At 34.8% G+C, this 19,415-nt stretch overlaps 4 protein-coding genes across 5 annotated transcripts; 3 read left to right on the forward strand and 1 right to left on the reverse strand.

Annotated features, from left to right (window-relative positions):
- The first annotated feature begins 180 nt into the window (after positions 1-180).
- On the forward strand, positions 181-3,545 carry LOC110809787 (39S ribosomal protein). The gene is made up of 3 exons (XM_022035712.2): positions 181-410; positions 1,860-2,290; positions 3,154-3,545. The coding sequence occupies exons 2-3, from the start codon at positions 1,934-1,936 to the stop codon at positions 3,178-3,180; spliced, it is 384 nt and encodes a 127-aa protein (XP_021891404.1). The 5' UTR covers positions 181-410; positions 1,860-1,933; the 3' UTR covers positions 3,181-3,545.
- Positions 3,546-4,940: 1,395 nt separating this feature from the next.
- On the forward strand, positions 4,941-6,687 carry LOC110809708 (HMG-Y-related protein A-like). Its single transcript, XM_022035603.2, has 2 exons — positions 4,941-5,197; positions 5,965-6,687. Exons 1-2 carry the CDS (start codon positions 5,147-5,149, stop codon positions 6,451-6,453), a joined length of 540 nt encoding a protein of 179 aa, XP_021891295.1. The 5' UTR covers positions 4,941-5,146; the 3' UTR covers positions 6,454-6,687.
- Positions 6,688-8,165: 1,478 nt separating this feature from the next.
- Positions 8,166-17,228, reverse strand: RAD4 (DNA repair protein Rad4 family). Of its 2 annotated transcripts, XM_088212862.1 has the most exons (13): positions 17,000-17,228; positions 16,541-16,662; positions 16,103-16,384; positions 15,926-16,018; positions 14,624-14,716; positions 14,434-14,535; positions 13,997-14,046; positions 12,429-13,175; positions 10,902-11,217; positions 10,619-10,813; positions 9,753-9,905; positions 9,132-9,341; positions 8,166-8,768 (listed from the first exon to the last, which is right to left on the reverse strand). In XM_088212862.1, the coding sequence occupies exons 1-13, from the start codon at positions 17,049-17,051 to the stop codon at positions 8,376-8,378; spliced, it is 2,808 nt and encodes a 935-aa protein (XP_088068988.1). In that variant the 5' UTR covers positions 17,052-17,228; the 3' UTR covers positions 8,166-8,375. The 2 variants fall into 2 exon arrangements, with proteins under 2 accessions (XP_088068988.1, XP_088068994.1); XM_088212868.1 differs by lacking the exon at positions 14,624-14,716.
- A 312-nt stretch (positions 17,229-17,540) lies between these two features.
- PQL3 (PsbQ-like 3) lies at positions 17,541-19,251 on the forward strand. The gene is made up of 2 exons (XM_022035627.2): positions 17,541-18,493; positions 18,967-19,251. Exons 1-2 carry the CDS (start codon positions 18,053-18,055, stop codon positions 19,060-19,062), a joined length of 537 nt encoding a protein of 178 aa, XP_021891319.1. The 5' UTR covers positions 17,541-18,052; the 3' UTR covers positions 19,063-19,251.
- Positions 19,252-19,415: the final 164 nt, after the last annotated feature.

Below are 19,415 nucleotides of genomic sequence, written 5' to 3' on the forward strand. Positions count from 1 at the left end.
ACCTATAGGCCATTAAGCTTAATTGGGCCTAAAATTAAGCCCATAAGGGTACAACCCAAGTAGAATTTATGGGCCAACCCATCAAGCCCAGACATCAAAAGCTCATTATACGGCGTCGTTATACTCTCTCACTGGTCTCGCCGATCGACAATGAGAAGATGGGGGTTTAGGGTTTCATTTGGGAGATACAGACAAATCTGAGCTGGAGAGGGAGGAGCCGTGCAATCGAGAGGTGCCTGAGGAGGAAGACGATAAGGAAATAACCCACCCCGCATTACGTGCGACCATGACAGACCAGGAATCTAGTACGAGCAGAGGCAAATGAGTAGTGAGGGAAGGAACAGTTGTTGACTGAGACAAGAAAGGATCTTTTAGAGGAATTCTCTGCTGTTAGAGGCTCAGGGATAGGGGTAAGTAAATTTACTCTCTCTCATTCTACCTATTTGCTTCCAACTGTATTTGGATTTGAGACAAACGAAAGTAGTTCTTACTTTTGGTACTCTAGATTGAATGACTCAGAATCTATTTTGTTTCCTTTCTCTGTCCCAGCAGCTCACTGAGCTCATGCTTTTGCATCAAATAAGTCTAGTAGCAATCACCCAATATATCTTGTGATTTGAGTGGTTGGCATGAGATATTGAAATAGTTAAAACGTAGCAACGGGAACACTGGAATATGGTGAGTTATGATTGAAGAAAATGAATCATTTCCGTTCAATGAAGTGCCCTTGGGATTGTTTAATTTGTTTTTGGGACGACAGTGTTTGAGAAGATGCGGAAGGAAAACTCTGTTATGCAATGGGCTTGGTGTTTGATTTACTAATTTGAATTTTTGTTTTGTGGGCTTGGGAAATGATCATGATAATATGCTGGAACTGAAATGATTTTTTTTGGATTGACACGTATTTCTTCTAAGGTTTTTGTTTCTGTTTCTATTATTGGGTGCATGAAGGAGATTTCTGTTTCTATTGATTGGAGTTATTTTCTGAGTGGTAGTTTTGGATATTTTATGGTTCATTTTCCTTCTTTTTTCTTGGTTTTCCATCATATGTTGTTTCTGTATCATGTGAGAAATGTTTCCGTTCTGTGCTTTATCCATTATTTGCATGATTGTTACTTCAGTTCTTATTGATCATTTGGTCACACCAGAGCATGCCTTAGCCTCCCTCTTTAGGTTCATTTCCGGCTTCGATTGACTGCCATCGGGTTATGGTATGTTTAATTATATTTGGATGTTTAAAAATGAGGTATATAGTTATTAGTCTGCTGTCCAAAAACATACTCTCTTTTTGTCTTGTAGTTATTGCCTTGGCTGTAGGTAGTTATTGTTTTTTCATTTTCATTATGGCTTGGTCTGATACAGACATAACAGCTTTAGTTAGTCTTAGACATAGAACACAAGGTAGAAATTTTTTTGCCAAAATTATCTAACTATGCTTTTAGGTGAGTGCTTTACATCTTACCTGAGAGCATTTCCGAAAGCCAAGTTTCTCTAGAATTGACCAATTTTACAATTAGTCTTTGATCCCATTTCCAATAAGATTAGTAGCAACTCTTTTTTTTTATTGTGAATGATTTATATTTTATATTAATAGCTAGAAAGATTAAATTTGAGCCATATATTCCATCGATATATGGGTACCTTGATTATAAGTTGGTACTGTTTGATTATAATCATGAATCAATTTTCAAGAGTATTTTTGTGAAGAGAATATAAATCTAGTTAAATAACCTTCTACTCAGAAGAAGTTTTTAAAAAAAAAAATTTAGTAACAAAGTTTATCATAAGACATTGGAAAAAAATTACAGAAATCCATGATTATTAAGACTAAGCTCAAGGTTATTATGATCATTTTCTAGGTATCTTGACTTAAACCCCGTAGTTGGAGCAGAAGAGAGACAAAGAGGGAGAGAGAGAGAAGGGGAATTGGAAAATGCTGAAATTTTTATCAAAAGTAAGGATCGAATTCAATGCATTGGATCCACGCATAGCATCGTGCATGGAGTTCTTGGCCCAATGCAATGCACGCAAGGCCAAGGAATCAAATCCAGCTTGCCAGTTGATTGTGAAGCGCCGCACTGATGAACACCCACCACAGATCTCGGTAACCTTCGTTAATGGAGTTGAGGAAACCTTCGATGCCACTTCAACCCCAGCCCAGACAATTAGGAGCATGATTTTGGAGAAGGGTCAGTACCTTGAGACTGAGCAGATGTTTCGTGAAGCTGGCGAGAAGTGGCCAGTTATCATCCCTGAGGAAGAGCTTTGCCAACCTGCACCAGGGACCAAGGTGTGTGATGTAATTCCTAGGGTTGTCTTGATTGTTATTTTTAGTCCTTGGTTGTGTTTCATTGAACACTTGCCCTGTGAATGTTCTTATATGAATTACTATTTCTGACTCCAACATCAAATTTTTTTTCCTGTTGGATTGTTAATGAGAAATATTGCTATTTGCGTGATATCTGCCGGTCATCTTGATTGTGTGATCCTCTATTTCTTGGTAATATATTCTGTTAAATTTTCTTCCCAAGGCATTTTGTCTATCAGTTTGTGTGAGAGGGGGTCTCCTTGATTTTCAAATGATAGCTGTGTTCTACTGATATTATATGTTTCATTGTCATTCATCTGGAGCAAGATAAAGGCCCAGGCCTATATCCAGTCAAGCTTAGGGTTAGCGGTAGATTATCCTATTCAATGATTAAGGTTAAAAGTCATAGGAAAATTTGTGATTGGTGTTTAATGGCTACCAAATGGTAGTAGCATATATGTATAATATTTTTTTAAAATAAAAAGTAGTCTGTATATTAACAATGTACTCTAACAAAACCGGAGTACCACCCAAGTACAAAAGATTTACAATAAAATTAGTGACTCAACGTTATTCCCAAAAGCCTCATCACATATAATGTTGTGACCTCTAATTGGATAGATCCAAAATAAAAAGCTCATCACATATAATGTTGTAACATAATTGGATAGACCCAAAATAAAAAGTAGCATATATGTATAATGACTCCCAACATTTGATTTGTGCCACCATTAAAATGTTTAACTTTTTTGGTTGCTACAAAGTTATTGCCAGACCTGGTATGTTATGAGAGTTAGAGCTATTTCCTACATTCTGATGTGGCTATATCTTTTCTTCTTTTGCAGCCAAGGAAAGCAGAAGAAAAGCAGTGACATTATCTTTTCTCAACTACATTTTGGTTGGGATAATTATTGGCATCCATTGGATTTTCCAGAAGGAAAGAGAAGATGTAGAACATTACTATTAATATGTTGGTTTCGGTTTAGTACCGGCGCATGGGCTATTAGATGGATGTCACTGGTTTTTCGTTGTACGAGTACGAATACCAAAACCCGTTTTTTGGTACTCTGGATTTCTCTGCTTCCTGCTGTGGGGGAAATGGTTTTGGCACTCATGATAGTCCAAATAAAAGCCAGTCTAGGGTTCATGCTTGAATAAGTTTTTTGCTTGTTATAGAAGAAACAGGGTTTAAGTGCATCATTGTTCATGTTATAAATAGGTTTGGTTTTTGGCTGCAGTTTGTTTGGAGGATTCTTGATATCTGTTCAGAATTTTTACAATTTAGGTCTAATTTGAAAAGAGTATGCTGTTTAATTAAATGTTTTCCCATACCTATTTTGAGGTAGGTGAGAGTTGAGGACTGGCGGGACCATTTTACTCGTTCTTAATATATTATACATGTAATATCATATGTATATATTTTAATATCTATATATATATATAGTATATTAATTACGAAGAATGTGACCCACTGATGGAAAGTACAGAACAAGAACACACAAATCCTCAGACAAAGGACAATCTTGTCACTTCAAAGTGTAAATAATATACCATTTGCTACATCAATGATCTGTATCAGCCCATGATTGAATCATCTGAGCCGTCTGATCATCATCTGTGGAACCCACCCGTTTGGCCATTTCTTCCCCCTTTCTCAGGAGGATAAAAGAATTGAAATAAATTGAAAATTCTAAATGTACTTGAATGGGCCTTGGACTGGGCTTGTGAAGTGGGCCGAGTTTGGGCTGGGCCAGATTTTGCCAAGGCTTCAAAATAATAATAATAATTATTATTATTATTGAATTACATAAATTAACTTTAAATAAATTAAATATAAAATAATCATAAATAATATATTTAAAAATATAAAAATAGTAAGACCATCCGATATAAATTGAGCAGATTTAAAAATATTTACCATTTTTGTCCCATCATATATTTAATTATAAGATGACAATATAACCAAATTAATTGACCCATTGATTTTTAATTAACATTAATTAAAGTATCTAATTAAATTAAATTAATTAATTAATTTAAATATTTTTTTTCAATTTTAACTAAAGCCTAATACTCCTTTGTCTTTAGTAAATATCACACTTTGCCACCCACTAAAATATTTTATTAAAATTACATTTTATATTTTCTATAAATTTATTAAAAGGGAAATATATATTAATAAACAAAAAGACAACTTATAATTTCTTAATTTAATTTAATTTACCATGCAAGTACAATAAATATAATATATCAATAATTTTGTCACTTTATGTTTTTTGTACTATCAATTGACTAAGTTAAAATGATGCTGCAAAATTTTATTTTTTTATATCTAAAAATATTTAATTATATATATATATATATATATTTTTAATTCTGAGGATAGGGACCAAATCATAATTACAGAAGCACGGACAATCCTGAAACAAATGGATAATCTTGTAATTTCGGAAACCAAAAAGGAAAATAAAAAATATAATTTCCACGTCAGCAATCCGGGTGAGATTTAGATAAAATGATACGAGCCGTTGGATTGTCATCCGGTAAAGAAATCAAGACCGTTGGTTGATGTCCAAAGAGGAAAAGAAGAGAGAAAAAGTAAAAGGTGACCCCCCCCCCCCCCCCCGATTGATGTGTGTCGTCCCAATTATAAATCTCGAGAAAAAGGAAAATTCGAATTAACCATCTAGAAAAATAAGGAACAGTAGTTGTGGGAGTCTGTGATTTTTGAATCAGCTAGTAGCAGTAGCTGCTGGTTTGGATTTTGGTGGGGACTCATCTGACTGAGACTTTCTCAGGCCATTTTCTCTTTCATTTTCTATCTCTCTGCAAAGATTAATGGCGACTGAAGAGGTTAATAGACCTCCTTCACTCCCTCCTTACCCACAGGTACATCTGTTTTTCTTCATGCTTCATTTACGGACCAGCTCTGCTTGATCTGTACCCTGTTTGGGTGTTCGAGAAAAGAAATTGTTTTGGAATTTTTTTAGTAATTTTGTTGGAACCCAGATGACCAATTATATGTTATCTATAACAATTCTGAGTTTCACCCATTTTGTTTTGGTGGGTTTGGTGTTTGTTCGGTGAGAAAGAAAATGGAGAAATTGGATGTGGGAAACTGGAAGTTGGAAGATCCTTGGAGAAAATTTGGAAAAATTGTTTTCTTTAGTTTTAGTTGTTTGCATATATGCAAGTCTGGTTTTCTAACAAGGGATTGATGAGGTGGGTTCTGAAGAATTCATTCAAAAGAGAGATTCTTCTTTGAAATTATCAAAATTTCATGGTAATCCAGCTTGAGTTTTTAGTTCATAAAATTACCCACTGAGCTTTTTTAGCTTTGGCGTGATGTAGAATCAGCTTTTTGGCTAACAAGGATTAGACGTTTTCTATCCAATGTTCCCTTCTTTTTCCTCTGCTTTTTCTTTTTTTCCTAAAAGAAATTGGAAAATTTTCATCTAAATCTTCGCTGAATTTTCTTCCTTCAAAATTCATTCATTCATTCAGATTAAATTTCTCAACTTTGGCAAGATAACAGAGATGGGTTTCTTCTAGATTTGAATCTGATCTTGACCTTTGCATTTCATTTTTTAGAAAAATTCTATAAATAAGATGGGTTTTCTCTATCTAATAAATGGAATTTATGGAGATAAAAACAGATGATCTTGCAAGCCATTGAAGCTCTGAACGACAAGAATGGATCCAACAAGACCTCCATATCTAAATACATCGAGTCAAAATACGGCGACTTGCCGGCCGGCCACACCACCCTTCTCTCCCACCACCTTAACAGAATGAAGGAAAGCGGCGAACTGGTTTTCTGGAAAAACAACTACACAAAACCCGACCCAGATGCCCCCCCGAGGCGTGGACGTGGAAGACCTCCGAAACCGAAGGATCAACTACCGGCGGGGATTGATTTATCGACGACAAGGCCTCGTGGCCGGCCGCCGAAAGATCCCAATGCGCCTCCGAAGCCGGTGAAGCCGAAGGTGGCATCTGGTACGGGGAAACCGAGGGGGAGGCCGAGGAAAATGCCAAGACCGTCTGGGGGAACTGCGATGGCCACCGGAGTGGGAAGCGGCCGGCCGAGAGGACGACCGCCGAAGGTGAAAGCTCCGTTGACAGAAGTGAGTGTTGAGAATTGAGTAATTAGAGGGTTTGTTGTTGTAAGTTTGTAATGGTAGTGGGTTGGGTTAGAAAAGTGTGGTGGTGTTGGTAGACTGTGAGTAGTGAATGTTGTGTGTGTTGGGTGTAGAATTTGGTGGTGTAGCCGCCATTGTTGATGACTTCTTGAGCTTCTTCTTCTTCTTCTTCTTCTTCTTCTTGTTTCTTCTGGTTTGATTGTAGAGATGATTAGTGACTAATGATGATTTGAGTAATTGATTTGTCCGCGTGATATACTTAATTGGGGGGGAATGCGGAAAATGATTGATGGAAGAACCTCGTACGCAGTTCCGTTACATGTGGCGGCCCAACCGTACGAGGTGATAATGGTGGTCGTCCCTGGTTTAGTCAACGACGTTGACTTGTAATTTGAGAGACCAAAAATCACCTCAAAAAAATTAAAAAATTTCAACTCTAAAAAAATAATTAAAAATGGTATTAGAAATACAAACCATTTTTTTTTTTTTCAAAAATTTTATATTTCTCTTGAGATGATGAAGTAAAAAAAAAAATTAAAAATTTGACTAACAAATTTTTAGTTATTCGATGGGTACGTTTTTATTTTCTTTACTATATAAGTTCCGGGTTCGAGTTAAATTATGTGTTCGGAACACATGTATCGCCTTAACTAATAAAAATTTTGTATCGAGTTAGAAAACATCAAAACTAGTGTTGAAAGGGTAATGTGGGAAGCAGGAAAAGACATGAAGTTTGAGTCAATAATTGGAAGGCATTTTGTTGACTGAAGACACAGTCCGAGTCTCTATCATGTACTTGTGTGTTAAGTGTTTGGATCACTCACGACTTTGTGTTTCTTCAGAGTTTTACAAACAATATTTGCTCTGGGATGGAGACAGTGTCCAAACCTCCATCACTTTCATATGTATAATAGTTTTGTACAATAATTAATTAAAAAATTGTCTAATTTGATTTTGAGTTTCTTCACACTTTCTACTTTCGAATGTGTCCGTAAGAGTTATAACAATTTTAATCGTACGTTTATCTGACTCGAACTCTTTCTTGTTAGTATAGAAACTGAACGAGTTGCGAACAATATTTATTAGATTCAGATAATTTTTTTCTTATACGTTAGAAAATGTTAACACTAAAAAAAATTTGAAGATATCGATTGATAGTTTAGAATTTCTAAATTTAAATGTGTGTATTTAATATAATTAGATATATACATATTTTTATTTCTTCTACAAAATTATTTATACTTATAGTGTCGGGTCGAGACTTTAGTTTTTATATTTTTGCACTCCCTGAGCAATCTTCTAACATAATAACATCCAAACAGATCTCGTATAATTTAATTATCAAAAGTGTCGTGTGTCGTAGTCTTTAAATAAAAAATAAATTATAAAAACCTTTTTGAATAATTTTTATTAATAATTAATTTTAATTTATTTAATAAATGACGTGTGTTTTTAATATTTTAAAAAATTATTAATAAATTTATCATTAAATAAGGGACATTATAATAATTTTATTATAGTTTTAACACTCTGAGTTCATTATCTGCGGTATGATATATGTAATAGTTTGTAAAATATGAAGTTTCCAAAATATTTGTAATTTTGTGTAATATAAATATATATATGGAGGGGTTTTTAGATATTTCCAATAATAATTATGCATAGTCCTACACTACAATCTTACCCTAAATATTCATGCATGAAGCTCTACAACCTGATAGAATTACAGAATTTACTCCTCTTTCTAGTTTCAGATACATGCCTGGTTTGCTATATACAACTAATCAGAGAACCTTAAGACTACAATCTTACTCCAAATATTCATGCATGAACCTCTATAACCTGATAAAATTACAAGAATCGACATTCTTTTTTCTAGTTTTTCCGGGTAACCTTTCAAGATTCCGGAAGAGATCAAAATTGTGCTACAATTCCTCCACTTGAACAGAGAATCCACAACGACAGCGCTTGGTGCGCACTGAGGTCTCCACATCAAAGCTTTGGTCCTCTTTCAAAAATACATGTTCATGGTCTTCGTTGAGCACCGATGACATATGATCAAATTTGGCATCCTGTGTATCCCGTTTCTCGCATCCTTGAGATTCCTTGCCCTCCGTAATGCTGTCAACTTGAGTTAACTTATCGTTGACTGTCTGTCTATTACTGGATGCATATGATGATAAACCCTCCCCATAACGGTTTTTCAACTTTTGCCGAGTTAAAATAGATGACAGAAGTTGATACCACCGAGAAATGGCACGTGCTTCTTTTTTTTTCTTCTCTTCGGACTCTCTTTTATACTCTTCTTCTGCATATGCCTGTAATGAACAAATCCAAAGTCACTTAATGAGGTTTACAAAAGTTCAAGAGGCAACGAAAGAGAAGGTGATAACAAGTGAAGTCTTTTCAACTGAAGTGGAGATAACATTAAGACATTTTTTTTCACACAAAATACAAATAGAGAAACATGCACAAATTGAGGGATTTGATAGTCCAATTTATTTCCCATTTTCTAAATTTTGTGAGGGTTTGGAAGGTAAAAAGAAGAGCCAGAAGTTTCACGTCAAGATTGTTTCTAACTATTTCCACACCGAAAAAAAAAAAAACTCTCTAAGTAACCAGCTATCTAGCTCAATGCAAGGACAAAGAAAGCACAGATGAAGCTAGATGTGTATTTGTACCTCTATTATTGCATCATTGAACTCAGAGCAAACCACAATACCATCAAAGACAGGATGAGAACGTCCATTCTTGAACTCAAAGCCAACCATGGCAGGTGCATAATCAATTCCGAGCCTCTTAGCCACATAAAATATTCTTGGCAACCTTAAGTGCACTGTTCCTGGTGGGAGGCACTTCTCAGACCATACTTCAACTTGACCACGTTCATTCTATAATACAATCAAGAGAATGCCAATAAGCAATGATTGAAGTCTGAAAAGAACAATCAGGCAGATAAAAGTATCCAAAGTCTAACATTCTCAAGTTTTACGAACCTGTACCATTTGTAAGTTAAGCTGGGTAATCACGTAAAAAAATATGGAAAAATGTATTTTGCACCAAAATTATTTGGCTATGATAAATGAAACAAGGGGAACTCTGTGACATCTCAAGATGTAAAGTAAAGATGCGACCATGCATGCAACAAAGACACAGTTAGTTCTCAATCTCTACTCTCAGTACCAATCAAGTAAATGCATTACGTGTCATACTTTAACAAAGAAAAAGCCTAGCTCTCAAGTTATTTAAATATGGGAGGTATTAAAAAATGATTGACATAACAAGAACTAGAGCTAAAATACCTTTGGCACAATCCCATTGACAGCACGAGGTAAATTCAATGATTCCAGTTGCCACTTCCCATAAAGTTCAATATTTCCTTGAGAATCAGTTTCACCACAATCATCATCTCCAGCAAATTGAACATTTTTAAGCTTTGAAGAACGCTTAAGAACCTGAAGAAAAGAAATTTAAGGATGAACCACATCAGAAACATATTTAACGTGTACATTGATGCAAATGCTTCCAGAAACACTAGCCTTTTGATCCATTTGACTATTTTTTCCGGTAATGCATGAGATGAACAACAGTTTCTTGAGTTCATTTTTTAGAATGTGATCAACAAAATTGATTTTTTTCTATCAAATTAAGCTCTAGAAAATTGGCAATTAATTAGTTATTTACAACATGTTAGTTAATTGATTATCTGACCAACCATCTAAAAAGTTAGATTGACCAAAAGACTTGAGTTTATCATTCATATTTAAAACGTCCTTCCCTACACGAGTGGGATGCCAAACTTAGCACGTGAACAGGAACCCAGATGGATCCACAAGCCATAAATTAATGGAGAGGACGGGTGACTAACAAGGAGAGACTTAGCAGGTTCTTACAAGTTGAATAAACCAAATTAAAGAAAAAAGATAGTTGACTGACTCATTGTCTTTAATTAGTGGGAAGTGTTCTCAAATTTCTCATTTACATACTATTATGTTTTATAAATTATCCCTTGAATTTTTAGTTTAATGGTTACATGCTGTGAGGAAGAGCTCATAAATTCTACAGCTCTTGACTTGTAAATAATCTTTCGTATATAGCTAGCAGCCCCTACCAATAAGAAATGAAAGAGCATTATCCACATCATGCAATCACATTAACCATATCAGACCTTTGCTGGAAGCTCATTGGCTTTAACCTGAAGCCCTTCCCGCAGCCATCTTTCTTTTGTCCTGAGTGTTTGCACACAAGTTCGAGGGTAGACTGGATGACCAGAACAAAAGCCAAGAACAGGACCCTTTGGATGAAGTATCTCATACTTCTTAAGCCATCTTTCAATCATGTACAGTTTATGGTTCTTGTATGCCTGCATAAAACAAGTTCTATAAAAGAGATGCTTGAAGCTTAATCCCTTTAAAATAAAAAATTATATTATTTCCCTAAGACCACCGTACCTGCTGGTTGGTCGGAAGAGGCTCAGTTAGGGCCCTAATTTCCAACTCAATATCTTCAAGCATGCTCCTGGTGGCAACAAAAGAGCTCCTTGCAAAGGCCTCAGCAGAAGTTGGTAAATTGGTATCTCTAATTGTAGAACAAGATCTTGATGCTTCTGACTTCTCATGATCATTCAAGGAACCAACAGAGTTTTCTTCAAGATGAACAGCACCTCCAGTTGCTCCTGACTCTAACTGCCTCAATGGTGCCAATACTGCATCCCACCAAAGTGAATTTACCCGTTTTGATGCAATCTTGTGCCATTTCATGCAGTACCTGTACTATAACATTATAATTTAAGCCAAAATACGAAGAGGAACACTGCATTATATGAATATAATCTTTATATAATGTGTCATCTCATAACTGAAAAAATTGATTGACGGGTGGGTTGAAATTTTATGAGGAAGGTGAAAACTGATCCACATGCAGGAAGCCAACAGAAAACCTAATGCCAAGTTTCAACTATGGTTGGGGTCTTAGCTTCCACAAGCTTCTAAGGTAATGGAAAAAAGAAGAAAAAGATTTTGTTAGAATAGAAGAGATATTATTTTGAAAAGAAGAGATCTTGTTATAAGAGCAGAGGAAGAACGTAAGTAAGAGGAGAACTGCGTGTCGCCCAAACAAAATTAGATAAGAAAGAAAATGCCAAAACAACAGAAAACAAAAACCAACCAATGAAGAATAGGAAGTCAATTTACACATTTAGTAGAGAAAACAGTATCCTCCTAAAGCCCATGCACCTTAATCCAAAAGAAAAAAAAAAAAGGCGAAAAAAGACTCAGGCAATCCAGCATTTCAAATTCTTATTAGGAAACTGAGAATAACCAATATTTATTCCTCAACTTGAGAGAGAGTGTTAAAGAGAAAGTAAATTTATATTAAAGATAACATAAATTAAGTTAAAAGGGTTTAAAGATAAATTATCTGTTTTAATTAATTGAAATTAATTGTTTACTTTCTTTTTCCGTCTTGACAACTTATATATATAGGGTTGTAATATTTATTAGAATACATATCAAAACCATTCTTAACATAATGCATTCTGCATCACCTTTCTTTCCCATTCCAGTTGTTTCCTGTAAGTTTTTGAAATAGTTTTGTGTTTACCACCCAGCCTCTAAAACTGAAATTCCAAAAACTGTGGCTTGTGCTGCGATATCATTTTACCATTCAATGGAAATAAATTAAGTACAAGCTGGAAAAAGGAGTAATCTTTTGCTTTTATTAGCAGACCAGCGAAATCATCACTACCTAAATGCACCTCATTAAGTTAGTTAATTTGTAAGATACTAGGAGGCCAGTAAGAGAAGATAATTCCAAAAGGAATATCATTAGAGATAAATCACAATACATGTCCATCCAAAAAACACGTGAAACAGCGCAAGAATAAAACATATGCACACTTGGCAAGAAGCTTGATTGTACAAGCAACCTAAGCCAATATGAAAGCAGGGTAGGAGTATAGAGGTAGGAGAATACAATACCTGCGGGTCACATCTTTAGCTCCTCCACCAGCAAAAGCAACTACATATCTCAAAGATGTTTTACAGGCTGCAGCTGCGGCTTCCACTTTCGCTTCTCCGTCTATAATTGCATTGATAGCATCAACATGGACCCACTTCCCTTCCAAGTTCTCTCCACTGCAATATACTTCAGCCCAGTATGATGGAGATCCTACCTTTTTTGAACCAACAGCAGTTGAAATTCCTTGAGAAGATATTGAAACGTCCACATTTTGAATTCTTTTTATCTTTTTAAGTGATGGAGAGACATCTGACACATCACTTTTCAGATTCTTTGTATCTGATCCTTCGTCAACCTTATGAATCCCAACGGATGTTGAAGAAAGTGCCATTTCCAACTGCATCTCAAACTCAAGATCCCCTTTCCTCTTTGAACTATAAGATTTACTTGTAGAGCATGCTTCAGATATATCATACTGTGCCTTACAAGCTAATGAATCCACTGTCATATCTTTTAGCTCACCAGCAATGGAAGAATCGTTAGGCTTTTTGCTTGTTCTTTTGGACGAACCTCTCAAAGAAGTGTCACAGATACTGGTATTCTCATTGCACAAAAACGAGTTAACAGGAGATGTGGACACCTCTTCCTGTCTTGTGACCATCAATGTTGATGTGTTAAAAATTCCCTCACCCGATCTACTTCCAGTTGAAGATTCACATTTGTCAGCATCGGGCTTTAACGAAGCAACATCCAGAATGGACACAAACCTGAGGGCCACACAATTTAATATAAAGATACATCTGTATTCACATAGAAATATAAAGTCCAATATAAAAACATGCACACATCTTGAAACCATAAAGTGGAGTTTGAAGACAATCAAGTAAACAACAGTCTGGGGTTTCAACAGCAAATTCCATCTTAACAAAGCAACTGAAACCATGCATAGATATAAGCAAAAACAATTGAAGTTAGAAAGCAACTATAGTATAAGAGAGCTCCCACTATCTCCTGATGATAAAAATATGTCATAGAACAGCTGAATAAATTTACAGAGTTAACCAACTCCTCGTGCCTCAACACCATGAAAAATCAACGTCATAAAATCTCAGAACTGCAAAAGAAAAAAAAGACCTGTTGGAAGAAAAATAACATTAACAAAAGCACATATACCGAAACCATAAACTGGAGTGTGGAGGATAAAATCCCATAATCGACTATCTAGGATTTTCAAGAGCCAATTCCATCTTAAGAAGAAACCAAGAAAAATCATCTAGAAACAAAAGCAATCTAGCTTAGAAAGAAAGTACACAAAAGAGAGCTTCGAGTCGGCACTGAAGATGAGAACATAAATTAGAACAGTAAAAGATCCCAAACAATCCTTCTACGGGAAATTGCCATGCTATTGATAAACTTTGATGGAATAATACAACTAAATCAACTCTCTTCATGTCTCAACACTAAACCTTGACATGTAAAGGTGTTTAAGATCCCAAAGATGTGAAGAAAAATGAATATGAAAACAACAATAATAAAAGCAGTCCATATAAGCAACATAAGTTTATGGTTCTCATCTAAAACAACATACCGGGTTGTCAGATTCAAAGCTCTAAATAATGCCACAGATAAAGCCGCAAGCTGCAATGAAAATAATGTTATGAATTTTCCACAAACTTAATCCAGTATATGCTCATATGATTGATCCTTTACATTATTTGCTCTAATCCCTTCTTTTAATCATGGAATTAATAATACACCTTAATTGCTATTCCATTTTCATTATCAGATAGTATAAGAACTATATGCAAGGACTGAAATATCCAGCCATAGGAGGTATTGACACAGCAATCAAAGTAGAGAACAAACAGTATGCAAGCAAAGAATGATGTCTCATGTCCAATCCATAAATGCTGACTGAGAGATAAGGACATATCGATTTAAAATTATGAAAGATGGCATTATAACCAAAGGAAGTACATATAATATTGTCTCAAATCTGTACAGCACATAAGATCTTGAAAATACCTCCTCAGAAGTGCCTTCTCGAGATTCAAGAGCAAAGGCCAAGGAAGATTGAAAAGATCTCCTTGCACTAGCTGAACTTGTAACATGGAAGCTATCATGAAACTGCCCGTTTTATAAAATAAAAAAATTAGACAAGATTTAGCAGGAACAACAAAATGAAACTATAAATAGCAACCTATTAAAATTATACCCAGTTGACAAGAGGAGATAAATTGCTTGCAGTAAGTTTTGTAAGCTCCGATATTTTTAATAAGTGTGATGGTAGAAGAGAAAGCAAGGAAGCCTGCCAATCATTGTCAAGTTCCATCAAACAATCAAAAATGCCCATCTCCCATTTTCTTAAGTATCATAATGAAAAGAGCAATAAAACAAGAAATTGAATAATGCTCCCTTATATGTATTAAAATGTAATTTTATCATCCTTATAAAATCATAACTAAATATTATGCTGTGCGGAGTAGCGGCTACCATCGATAGTTTAAAAACAAAATAAATTTAGATAAGCAATAGAAGAATATAGATAGACTAGAGAAAATTAGAGATCAAGGTAACTATAGAGAAAAATAGACTAAACAAGATAGGTTAGACAGAACAATAATCAGAAGAACGATGATAGAGATATAACAGACAAAAAAGTCCTAACAAAGAAATTCTTGGTTCATCATTGTCTTCTCTTTGCTAGCAGCTGCTAACCTTGTTTGCAATTAAGTAATCAATATCTTATGTAACAAATTTTACATAAAAGACAAATTAGGAAATCTATGAGATATCTTATTAGTTAGAAAAACAATAGACTGGCAAAAAAGACTACAAAGAGCTCCATGAGTGGGATTTTGGAGACCTCATAGACATTTTCTCCAACACGTAAGGTAGTTCCTCTCTTTTGTACTTGGGCAGCAACCATCTTTTGTAGTTGGGTATGCAAATTATAATTCTTTCCCCCTTTTTAGAAATAAAAAAAGCTCAGTAGTATAAAATAGATGCAACATTTCAATGCTACAACTGAATACCAAAACAACATTGCTGTGAAAACTTCATTAGTGTTGTTGCTTTTAGAATGCTTCGCTGTTACTTTCTAATAGAGTTAACAGCTGGATTAATTTCAATTTTTGATTTTTGGTTTTCACTAAGAGTAAAAACATTACAAATGTCTTGCAAACATAAAAACAAAATCATGACAAAGCAATGGTATAAAGTAAACAATTAACACAATGGCATATACATGGAAAAAGCATAGAGATAGGGGTTGTAATACAACAGTCCAGCAAAAGTAGCAGGCAGATATAGAAACCAAAAAACTAGAGGTATGCAGAACATGAAAATTGCTAATGTACCAGAAATATGCCGGCAGCCAGAAAAGTAGACAAAGTGCTCTTATTTTGAAGTAGATTACCAGTACAATACCCCACAAACCCAGAATAAGAGCAAGTAAAATAACAAGAAAATATATGCAAGAGCTTTACTGAATACTATGACATGATCAAAAGGCAACCTGAATTAGAGGATCATCACAAGCATTGTCAGTTATTCTGCCCCTGGCAAGTAAACAAAGCAAATGAACCTTATGCACAAGATCAGCCAATTCCTGTGAGAAAAGCAGAACCCTCTGAGTTGTTCCATTAATTTGTAAAAATTTATATCATATAAAAAATCAAAGGAGTGTAACCACCTTATCTTTTGCAGATGCTCTACGAGTAGGCCTCTCCCTTAGAGGATCTGGTAACTCACTAAGTTCAATAGTCAACCCCTTAGAAGAATCATCAGGACAACTATCTATGTTGTCCAACACAGGAACAGGACAATCTTCCCAATCTGAATCGTTCATTTCATCCCCACTGCACAAGAGAGCATCTACATCTTTACTGCATCCTCGAACATCTGACGCATTTGAGGCGACCCTAATATCTACATCTTCCTTCTCATTCTCATCTTTTTCTGGTCCACTCTCTGGCTGGAAAAGCGGAAAAAAAGAATATTATAAAAATAGGGATCTAATTTGATTTAAAGCCATCATACATGCTAAGTGGGCCAATTTTCCATCACAGATATCAAGTGGACGTATCACAATCATTCATAAGCAGAACAAATAAGTTGATAGGGGACCAACCATGTCAATAGAATCACACTGATGAAAGTCATCTTCTTGTTTCCTCTTCCTCGATAAGCCACGAGTATTCACACGTCTTAAAAGTTTGTTTACCCCTTGGTTCGATACATTCTCAAGTGCTCCTAAACCAAAAAAACAAACATCTGTTAAATTCCGTGAATTTCCCGTAATCAGACTAATAAACAATGGTTCCTTTTCAGCGAATCTCACATAAACATAAAGATTTTCCATTTCACGTCTTCTTCACCAATTCTCCCCAAGAACTAAAGTGGGTAATCATAGTGAAAATCATTAACACCACAATGCAGTCCCAAAATCAAATTTTGTTTTCAAATTAGAATATTGAAACAGAGAAAATTACACCTACCACTATCAGACATAAAATATAATATTTTCTTTCTGTTCTTAAAAATTTTTCTTCAGAACCAATCAAAATAGCTTCTGTAAGAAGACTCTTACCCGATGATTTGCTTCCTCTGTTAGAGTCACCCCTGGTACGCATTCTGTTCATACTGAGAGCGAGAGAGAGAGAGAGAGAGAGAGAGAGGGAGGGGAGTCGCGCGTATTTTCAAGGGTTTAATGGGAGGAATATTATATGATGTATGCAAGTTTACCGACAGGATTCCACGTGGCGCGACTTCTTCCGAATTCTGACCACTGAGATCTTAACACGTCACCCAAAGGGCTCCTGTGAATCATGACCACCAAATTACTAAAAAGCTACCTAGCAATAAATGTATTTGATTTATTTTATAATAATTATATTCTTATAGTAATATTAAGTACTTAAAAAATAAAAATATTCTTATAAAATAAAAATATATATTTTGCTACATCACCCTAAACATTTTTGTTTTATCTTAAAAAAAATTAAATTAGAAAATTTAATCCTTGTAAATAAATTTTATTAACATAACAAAAAATTAAATTCATTTAAATAATATATTTTAAATTATGTTAAAATTATTGAAATTTTAAATTTGTTTTTCCGGGTTAGCATAAATTTTACATGAGAATATTTAGAAAGAAATTTCATAATCCTTCAGTTAAATTAAATATGAATTTATAAATGAATTCTATAAAAAAAAATTGAAACTTTCTAAAATATAATTTTTATGTTTCTTTTTCTTAAAAAAATATATATATCTTGAATTAATTAAATTAAAAAAAAAAAAAAGAAAGGATAAGAAATGTAAATATCTGTTTTCTATCAGCAGCAGTCGAGTTGCTTCCTGTTCCTCCTCCTCCTCCTCCTCCTCCTCCTCCTCCTCCTCCTCCTCTGTATTTGATTATAAAAGCTCAGATTTTGTTTCTGCACTCAAAATTTTCTTGTTCAATCAATTTCAAGATTTTTAATCTGGGTTCCAAACAAACAACTTGAAGACTTCCTCCCTTCACTTTTTTCTTGGTCATTCTCTCATGAAACCCAGTTGATTGAAGTTATCCATTCACCTATACTAATATACAGATTCTGTCTCTGGGTATTATCATCATTCACAGTTAAAAAGAAAAATGGCACTAAGACCAATACTGTCGAGAGCATATAACCTAAAACCCTCTTCTCCAAGCTTCAAAATTTGCAGCCTTGACACTCGATGCTTCAAAAAACCAACCCAAGAACTAGTACTAACAAAAATCAGCAGAAGAGGAATGGTTGCAGGGGTTCTGTTCTTGTCTAAACAAGAATTAATGGCTGATGGGATAGAGTTGAGAATGGTGGCACCTGAGCAGACAGTGGAGGAAGCAGAGAGTGGGATCAGAAGCCATGCACAAGCTTTGCTGGAAGTAAAGGGCTTAATAGAGACCGAGTCATGGGGTGAAGCACAGAAGATGCTGAGACTGAGTTCATCTTACTTGAAACAGGATATATATACTATAATCCAAGGGAAGCCTGGAAGCCAAAGACCAAAATTGAGGAAGCTCTACTCCAATCTCTTCAATAATGTGACAAGAGTACGTTGTTTTTCCCCTCTTAATCTTTAGAAATTTTCTTCAATTTCATTTGTGAGTCAGAAGACAATGTAAAGTTCGATAGAATGTATTCACTTGTAATTCTATTTTCAGATTGAATTTTTTCAAGTTCTAATCCAACTAGTTAATATTTATACATAAAACATTTGCTCCGAAAGTAGCATTATTATTCTTTAGCTATTAGTTGTCTGCTACTAAAGTTGATAACGAGTTGTAGTTCATTTGGTGAGACCATACATAAAATTTGAATTCGACTAATCAATTTTCTAATAAAATATTATATCATCTGAGTTAGTATTCTTAACTGTTTTTCATATTCTTTTCTAAGTTTGTAACTCGTGAGCTTCTAAATTTTTCGGATAATGAAAGCTTACTTAAAATATAAACAAGAACTAAATTGTTTTCTTGTGCAATTCTGATGGTTGCCTGAGTTGATATAATATAATCTTTTGCAGCTAGACTACGCGGCGAGGGAGAAAAATGCAGAACGAGTTTGGGAGTATTACCGAAGCATTGTAGCGGCACTTGATGAACTCTTGCCTGTACTGTGATCCAGTTCTCTCCCACAGAGGAAATGAATAGTTGAGAAGCTTGCCTCCCAACTCCATTGCAATATCACCGATTCTTTTTTTTCCTCATTTGAAGTCCACTTCACCTTGATGAGCCAGATTTACTATCATGCATTCAATTTAAAGAGACTCAATACATCTTAGTATATAGAACGATTTTAAGTTCATATATATATATATATACATGATAATATGTATGCTTACACCAGGCCTTTTTTTACATGACTTTGTGAAGAAAGGGATTAAACCAGTGAATAAACTTACATGTATACATAATAACATACACTCTGCTATCGAACAAACTCATCACAATCTCTATATCTAAATTTTAACAA

This window comes from Carica papaya, chromosome 1 (genome assembly GCF_054855325.1).
Source record: "Carica papaya isolate Zhongbai chromosome 1, ASM5485532v1, whole genome shotgun sequence".
NCBI classification, from domain to species: domain Eukaryota; kingdom Viridiplantae; phylum Streptophyta; class Magnoliopsida; order Brassicales; family Caricaceae; genus Carica; species Carica papaya.

What these genes read in the sequence shown, in the direction of transcription:
- LOC110809787 (XM_022035712.2), top strand. Translation starts at nt 1,934, where the DNA reads ATGCTGAAATTTTTATCAAAAGTAAGGATCGAATTCAATGCATTGGAT. An exon ending in AACCTGCACCAGGGACCAAG is followed by an intron (nt 2,291 to 3,153) that starts GTGTGTGATGTA and finishes CTTCTTTTGCAG; the next exon opens with CCAAGGAAAGCAGAAGAAAA.
- LOC110809708 (XM_022035603.2), top strand. Translation starts at nt 5,147, where the DNA reads ATGGCGACTGAAGAGGTTAATAGACCTCCTTCACTCCCTCCTTACCCA. An exon ending in CACTCCCTCCTTACCCACAG is followed by an intron (nt 5,198 to 5,964) that starts GTACATCTGTTT and finishes AGATAAAAACAG; the next exon opens with ATGATCTTGCAAGCCATTGA.
- RAD4 (XM_088212862.1), bottom strand. Translation starts at nt 17,051, where the DNA reads ATGAACAGAATGCGTACCAGGGGTGACTCTAACAGAGGAAGCAAATCA. An exon ending in TATCTCCTCTTGTCAACTGG is followed by an intron (nt 14,536 to 14,623) that starts GTATAATTTTAA and finishes TAAAACGGGCAG; the next exon opens with TTTCATGATAGCTTCCATGT. An exon ending in GCTAAAGATGTGACCCGCAG is followed by an intron (nt 11,218 to 12,428) that starts GTATTGTATTCT and finishes GTTATAGTACAG; the next exon opens with GTACTGCATGAAATGGCACA.
- PQL3 (XM_022035627.2), top strand. Translation starts at nt 18,053, where the DNA reads ATGGCACTAAGACCAATACTGTCGAGAGCATATAACCTAAAACCCTCT. An exon ending in TCTTCAATAATGTGACAAGA is followed by an intron (nt 18,494 to 18,966) that starts GTACGTTGTTTT and finishes AATCTTTTGCAG; the next exon opens with CTAGACTACGCGGCGAGGGA.